General features: G+C 37.3%; 1 protein-coding gene across 1 annotated transcript; it reads left to right on the forward strand.

Moving 5' to 3' along the window:
• Positions 1-6: 6 nt before the first annotated feature.
• Positions 7-8,170, forward strand: LOC111534960 (all-trans-retinol dehydrogenase [NAD(+)] ADH1B-like; the record flags this gene model as incomplete). The annotated part of the gene is made up of 8 exons (XM_026452797.1): positions 7-63; positions 644-782; positions 2,554-2,641; positions 2,739-2,958; positions 4,068-4,070; positions 4,763-5,023; positions 7,313-7,448; positions 8,032-8,170. Coding segments are annotated over 8 exons (1,043 nt in total), but the record flags the coding sequence as incomplete, so codon positions are not given.
• Between the last annotated feature and the right edge of the window lie 197 nt (positions 8,171-8,367).

Raw genomic sequence — 8,367 nt, forward strand, 5'->3', positions numbered from 1 at the left:
AAACCCTTTTCCATTGAGGATGTGGAGGTTGCACCTCCTAAGGCTTATGAAGTTCGCATTAAGGTGAAGTATTTTTCCATTTGTATTTCATTTTACATTTAAAAAACTCAGATAATATTAAAATGGAAACATCAAAAAATCCAGTAAGAGGCATATCTTATATGATCATCCAGAAAACAAAATTACATTTGTTGTCAAGGAAAGGTATAAATATAAATTTTAAATGTCTAAAAAGTGATCAAAGAGTACATACAGTATAATTCCAGTAAAATACAAAAGAATGTATATGTTTGTACAGAAAAAAATTCCAAAGGATACATATCAAGACTTCAAAATCAATTAACATTATTTTCCATGTGTTACTTTGCTATTTCTACTTCTGTTTTTTAAAGCGTGCATTCTTGTATAAGACTTAAATATTTCAGATTATTTTGAATTGTTTAATTCAAGAAGGGAAGGTAGAGACGGATTTTAGACTGAATAACCTTGAGGATAAACCGAATCTTTCATATTTAGGAATAGTAGGGAGTATTAGCAAAACCTTTGAATACATTTTAGAAGCACAATTTCAGGAATTTGGGTATGTTAAATTTATCTAGTTACAATCTTTTCTGAATCTGAGCATCTTCTCTTTATTCTGTAGATGGCGGCTGTAGGAATCTGTCGCACAGATGACCACGTGGTTAGTGGCAACCTGGTGACCCCACTTCCTGTGATTTTAGGCCATGAGGCAGCCGGCATCGTGGAAAGTGTTGGAGAAGGGGTGACTACAGTCAAACCAGGTACAGGATTCACACTCAGGGAACACGCTTGGTTCACCATCCCAAGATTTCCCAGCCTGGATGAGGAAACCGAGGCAACGAGAGACAAAAGGGCTTGCAGAAGGTCACCGCACAGCCAGGACTTCAGGGATTTCCTCTTTCCCTCTCTGCCTCCCAGACTCAAGCATGTATGTCTTCAGACACACATGTATTCTACCCTTCAACCATTATGTACTGAGCATCTGCTAGACGCCAGGCACCAGATTAGAGCCTGGATATACGTGAGGATCAAAAGGGACACAGTGCCTACCAGTGTGGCATTCATAACCTAGTAACTTCCATGTTAGTGTTGCTGAACGCTGTCTTCTGTCAGGGCTCAGACAGAAGTAGAAACGGGAGGAGGGAAAAAACTTAAATATAGAAACTGTTCTGTGCTGAGTTCACAAAATGGAGGCTGCGTGGTTACGGCTGAATAAACATGACCTTTTCTTAGGTGACCTATGCTGCTCCTTCACCAGTTTCCTCTTCCAACATGTTCTCTCTTCCTGAGCATGGAATCAATGAAACAGGCTAGGTGAAAGGAAATGAAAGAAACATAGAAGGAAACGTCCCACCATCAACAATATCTGCCTTATTACCTTTAGCCATGCTTAAATGCAACTGGTTACAGATTACTAATTATTTTATCTTCAATATTTATTTTACCCTAATCTTACATATTAATATAAATACTTTTAGAAGCAAAGGGTTAATAACTAGGACATTGCCATACTATCATTTTCACATAAACTTTACCTATAAAATGTTAATGCACCAACCATTTTTCTTGATCATGTGAAATGTATAGCATAGGTGATTAAAAATAAAAATTACGTTTAATTCTTAAAAATCACTTTAGCCTGTAGATTCACCCTGCCCCCTTACCAAATACCAATTTAAACTGTGAACAGAAAATAATAAAATAAACTGTCCAAATTATGTTTTAGCTCTATTTCCTTTAGCTAGAAATAAATTAACAACAAAATGACAGCCTTGCTTTTTACCCCTACTCCCTCCACCATAACAGGAAAAGTAGATAATTCACAAATTATCAGCTAAAAATATTTGTAAGTCAATTCTTATCCTAAAAGAAAGTGCCTAACTTGTTGTGAAGGGCTGAAGCTTTCAGAGAAATTTCTGGAATTCTTCTTTGTCCCATTTTTGTTAGTTTTTCTGGTTAAAAAAAAAAAAAAAAAAAAAAAGAAAGAAAGAAAAAACACCTAGGATTTTTTTAAAGCATTCATTTCATTAAAAAGATAAGCACAGTCACTTTGAAAAGCCAAGAATTGATTCAAAATTCTCGTATGTATTGTAAATCAATATTTTACAAAATACCAGATCTTCCCAATATCTACGGGCCCTATAATAGACGACTTTCAACTAAAATTTATATTTGTAGTAAGAATATTTAAGATTTAGTTAGTTAAGGTTTAAATAAAATGATATTTGCAAAGCCTCCAGGAGAAATCAGTACACTGCGTAAAAGTTAACTATTAATACAGAGGAAGCAATTTTTTTAATTTGTGGGGTCTCCCACATTTGCGTTTTCTCTTTAGGAATCCTCAGGCACTTATAAACCCAAACTGAAAACAATGCTGTGGCAGGCATTGAAAGTGACATAGTTATGATCAAACTCTATTCCTTAAAGACTGTTAAAGAAACATGCTTCTAATCAATACACCTGAGCTTTAAGTTTTTGCGGTATTAATTCCTGCATAGAAATTTAAGAAGAACTTGTTTTTTTCTTCCCCAGGTGATAAAGTCATCCCGCTTTTTACTCCTCAGTGTGGAAAATGCAGAGTTTGTAAAAGCCCAGAAGGCAACTACTGTTTGAAAAATGAGTAGGTTTCTGATGCTCTCTTTGCACAGACTTTGAGTTTGCACATTAGTTATAGTCCTGTCTCAAGTCTTTGTGTGTCTGTATATTGCACTGCCCAGTTTGAGCAATCCTCGGGGGACCATGCAGGATGGCACCAGGAGGTTCACCTGCAGGGGGAAGCCCATTCACCACTTCCTTGGCACCAGCACCTTCTCCCAGTACACGGTGGTGGATGAGAATGCAGTGGCCAAAATTGATGCAGCCTCGCCCCTGGAGAAAGTCTGCCTCATTGGCTGTGGATTTTCGACTGGTTATGGGTCTGCAGTTAATGTTGCCAAGGTGGGAATGACAATGGATGAGAAAACTGCTTACCTGCAGACTGTCAGGAACCAAAAGAGAAGCAATTTCTTGCAAGAATCATAGATTATTTCTGTAGATTTGAAGTGTCGATTATGAGTAGAAAAACGGCCCAGAAAGAATTGAGAGCACATGCTAGAAATTTCACCAATGTATTGCAGATAAAAAGTTGTTAAGAGTAAAGATGTCATTTACAATAATTTGTCTTCTGAATTTGCTGTTTATGGAAGCATGAAATTTTAGGCCTGAGAACTCATTTAGTAATTCATTCAACAATTAGAGAGCACCTATACATGCCTCAGGCACCAGAGTTTCTGCTAGCTTCTGACATAGCAAAAGTAAATGAAATAAGCGTTTGCCCTTGAGGAGCATCTAGTCTGTGGATCCTCTACTCCCAGAATTAGGATCAACAGTAGAGTCCAAAACCTTACCTGATGCACTTCCAAACCAAGGCTCACCCACTCTGTGGATTCTTACACGGAAAGTAATGAAGCTTCAGTGATGCGTAATTCACTCATTATGAGATTTCACTGCTAAAACTAACTCACCTGCCACGAACACACACATATACTTCAGAAGTGGTAAATTTCAAGCAGAAATTCTTTAAAGGCTCCTCATCTGAGTAGGCTGAAAATCTAGTAGTATGCTTTATTTTATGAAACCGAGGTCCAGAGTTATAAAGATATTTGCCCAAAGTCTCAGTGCTGAGACTAAAATATCTTTTTAATATGAGAGATGAGATTAAAATACCTTTTTCAATTCTCCTGCTGAATCTTAGCTCGCAATACATAATTATTAGTGTTTTAAAATCACAGTCACAAGTCTTGTATTTTTCTAAGTAAGGTAGAAAATGGTGTTGTCCCCATAGTATGAATAACACTTGGTGAATGAATGAGTGAATAGATACCCTTAAGGGAATATAAGGATGAGATTACAGGAAAGCATGTTACCCACAATGAAGACTGACTGTGGGAGACTAGGTTTAATAAATAATCACTAGCCAACCAAAAAAAAAAATTCAGAAGGCATCTTTTCCAAATTTCTGACTTTAGCACTTAGTGCCTTGTTCAGTGCCTCATCCGTGTTAGCAGGTGGTCAAAGAGAGCCTACCCAAGACAGAAGATGAGGCTACTCATAACAGTAGATTGTATTTATTATTGACATATAGACAAACGTTTCATTGCTGTGTTGTCTGCTAGAGTATTTTTAAAGCAGGGATATACTGATCACAACTACTGAACATAAATGAACCAAGGCATTAATTACTGAGAGTTTAAGTGGAATATCTTTCAGTCTCCTGGAGTAGCCTTTTCCACTTATTTTATTTTCCAAATATTGCCTTGGTGTATGTATGAGATATTGAAGCTGACTATCATGGGATTTCAGCAATTGAGAGTCCCTTCAAGACTATAATCACTGCCATCTGGATCTCAAAGATCATCCAGTCCCCTGGTTCCCAGCCTAACTTTCCCATTGGAGTCACCTGGGTACTGAGTTCCACCTGCAGAGATTCTCATTTAATTGACATGGGCTGTGACCTGGACAGTGGGATAGTTTGTAAAGCTTCCCAGATGAATCTAATATGCATCAGTTTGAGAACCACTCAACTAGTTCATCCCCTTGAATTTAAAAATAAAGCAACTGAAGCCAGAAGAGGTTTTGATAAAAGGTTGGACAGAAGAGTCTAAGTAGCTCTTGATAAACACGTAGACATGGCACTTTATAAAGCTTAGGCACTTTCTAACAATCATTACTGAATTCATTTTTGCATTCTCTGAAAATATAGGTCACCCCAGGCTCTACCTGTGCTGTGTTTGGCCTGGGAGGGGTCGGCCTATCTGCTATTATGGGCTGTAAAGCAGCTGGAGCAGCCAGAATCATTGCGGTGGACATCAACAAGGACAAATTTGCAAAGGCCAAAGAGTTGGGTGCCACTGAATGCATCAACCCTCAAGACTACAAGAAACCCATTCAGGAGGTGCTAAAGGAAATAACTGATGGAGGTGTGGATTTTTCGTTTGAAGTCATCGGTCGCCTTGACACCATGGTATGTACCATGACATGCCCTGAGATTTCTGCCTCTGCAACCTGGAGGATGCATTTAGGCTGCAGAATAAATGTTTTATGTATAAAGGATATTTTTAATGATGAATGGAAATTTCCCATCATCTGTTACCTGGCTTGTTTAATTTTTGTTATGAGAAATCTTTTCTTCCATCAACTATGCAAACCTGTCTCAAGTCATATTTCCTCTAGAGGAAAAGAAAAGGGCTTGTTTTTCTTAACTGAGCAATTACAGATTTACTTTATTAATTTTTAGTTAAAAACTGTAAGTTCAAGTAAACATAAATAATACAAATTCTGTTCTCAAATTGAAATGTTTTCTCTCCCACATTCTTAAAAAAATGGTTTAATAATTTTGCATATGTTCTTAATAAATTCCAAAATTTAAACATGTTACTATTTGAGCAAAAGAAATAAGCAATTTTAGGCCAACGCTGTTTTATTAACAAAAATATGTCCTAAGAAAATTGACTGCTTTGAGACATCACTGTATTTTATCACAGAAACTGGACAGTGCCTGGCACATAGCTAGTACCCAATACTAGTTGGACTGAATACTTTGAAAAGTCAACAGTCTCTACTAAAAATACAAAAATCAGCCAGGTATGGTGGTGTAGCACATACCTACAATCCCAGCTACTCGGGAGGCTGAGGCAAGACAATCACTTGAACCTAGGAGGTGGAGGTTGCAGTGAGCCAAGATCGCACCATTGCACTCCAGCCTGGATGACATAGTGAAACTACATCTCAGAAAAAAAAAAAAAAAAAAAAGAGAGAGAGAAAAAAGAAAAAAAAAAGAAAAGTCAGTAGACTTTACCACCCAGAAAGTTCAAAAGCTATGCATCTCATAGCATTGTTTACAGATTACATGAGACAACGCATGTGATATACTTAGCACAGTGCTGCCTGTCATATGGTAAGCTCCCAATAAACATCAGCTTTTTTTTTTTTTTTGAGACAGGGTCTCACTCTGTCACCTAGGCTGAAGTGCACTGGCATAATTATAACTTGCTACAGCCTCAACCCCCGGGATTCTAGCGATTCTTCTACCTCACCCTCAAAAGTGCTGAGAGTATAGGCACGAACCACCACACCCAGCCTCAGTTGGCATTATTGATATGAAATACTATTTCCAATCTTGCAGTGCTTACATCACCTTTGGCTTATTACATGGTATTTCTTCCAAACAGTTACAAATATCAATTGCAGTGGGAAACACATCTCTACCTATATTTCACCTACCCAGCATTCTCTAGAATCCTACTCAAAAAGTCTCCAGAAACCAACAAATTTCCATTGCTGAGGTTTTCTAGAAGGTCCAGCAGTGTGGGTAACAGGGAGTGACACCATAAGATCAAAGCTCTCAGCAGCCTCGGCCTGGAACAGATGCCACAGAGGAATAAAATGTCAAAAGAATTCAACTTTTTCCAGGACTACAGCTTTTCTCCTTATGTTCTTTTTCTACATTTTCATCCATTTTCTCATGTGGAACTCGAGTATACCTTATCTCAAGATACCAAATGTCTGACACCCACATGTTCTGAGGATGTGTGGTCTTCCAAAGGTCAGGATCCAAAATCAAAGAACTAATCATTATATACCTACGGGGATCCTAAACCATTTTCTAACTACAGAACATGTTCCAGAAGCTGACTGGAAAACATTTTCTGAACTGTCTCTTGAGGTTTCCAAATAATCAGTGTATTTTAATGTAAAACCAATATGTATTTGGGGAGGTAATAAAACAATATTTAAATTTATGTCCATTTGAGAAATGGACAGTAGAATAGGAATCCACTTAAGAGGGAGACCGTCAAGTGGACAAGAGACAAATTGCAGTGATATAATCGTTTATCTTGTTCACCGTCAAAATATCTGGTTGAAAGTACTGGGTTCAAAATACCTATGTAATAAATCAATGAAAAATGAATTAACCAGCTCACAGATCACCTGAGAATTATGTGATGATGAAATTTTATGCTTTATGTATGTTTATAATGATGCCTGCCTCGTTATTCCTTTATTAGGAAGAATTAAGTGCGCTCCAATTTATTCATCCATTCTTTCATTAAAAAAAAAAAAAAAAACACTTTCTGGGCATTTCCTAAATCCAAAGCACTATCCTATGCAAAAAGGAATGAAGGAGCAAAAGACATGATCTCTTTCCTCTACACACTCACAATCCAGTTAAGCCTATTACATGATATTGTGCATTATGAGTAGGAACTATGCGACTCCATGTTAAAGATGCCAAATATTCACTTTATTCCAGATGGCTTCCCTGTTATGTTGTCATGAGGCATGTGGCACAAGTGTCATCGTAGGGGTACCTCCTGATTCCCAGAACCTCTCGATAAACCCCATGCTGCTACTGACTGGACGCACCTGGAAGGGGGCTGTTTATGGTGGTATGTAGTTGGGCTCAAGTGCCAAATTCTCATTAACATCAATATATCTCTACTTCTACAATTGACAAGGTGAGTTTTGAAGACAAATCAAAAATAAATTAAAATTCCTTTTCTATCTACAGTCTCCAAATCAACTAGAGATGGAAACAATGCAGACAGAAGGTCCCAGTATAAACTTTTCTGTTGTCACCATAACCCAGGATCTTTCATCTCCATCTGTTTTTGTACTTGTGACTGTGTAAGGCATGGACATTTTCAGTAGAACATGGAAATCTACAACAATATTTCATATCTACACCCAAATTTAGAGAACTGATAAATTTGCTCCTCTACTTTGGGCATAAACATATGTAGTATTATTTCTATGTGAGAGACAAAAGAACTAAGAAACTTTGTTTAACTGTGATTTTTTTTTTATGTCAAGGCACTGTAAAAGCATATTGAAGTACTCCATCTCTTCTTATCCTCAGTTATAGCAGTCTGGAATGCAGTACCTCTTCTAAACTTTCATTTATATGGAAAATCTCTTCAATTCTTCTACTGACCCTGGTCGAATCCAACAATGATACTGTCTTCTTTTCAGGCTTTAAGAGTAAAGAAGGTATCCCAAAACTTGTGGCTGATTTTATGGCTAAGAAGTTTTCACTGGATGCATTAATAACCCATGTTTTACCTTTTGAAAAAATAAATGAAGGCTTTGACCTGCTTCGCTCTGGGAAAAGGTAGATTTAAGTTAGTTTTCTGTTTTTCTTTTTTTTTCTACTACAGGGGATTGTCTAGCAGAGAATGAAAAAGGTGGAAGGATGAGAAAAATAGTCTCTTGGTTTTCCATTACCTGTTCAGTCTTTGCATGGAGCACTTGTAGGATCATACTGTGAGAAGCTAAAAACAGTTGCTTTGCATTTCCTATTCTGCTGAA

This window comes from Piliocolobus tephrosceles, unplaced genomic scaffold (genome assembly GCF_002776525.5).
Source record: "Piliocolobus tephrosceles isolate RC106 unplaced genomic scaffold, ASM277652v3 unscaffolded_40797, whole genome shotgun sequence".
Classification (NCBI taxonomy): Eukaryota; Metazoa; Chordata; class Mammalia; order Primates; family Cercopithecidae; genus Piliocolobus; species Piliocolobus tephrosceles.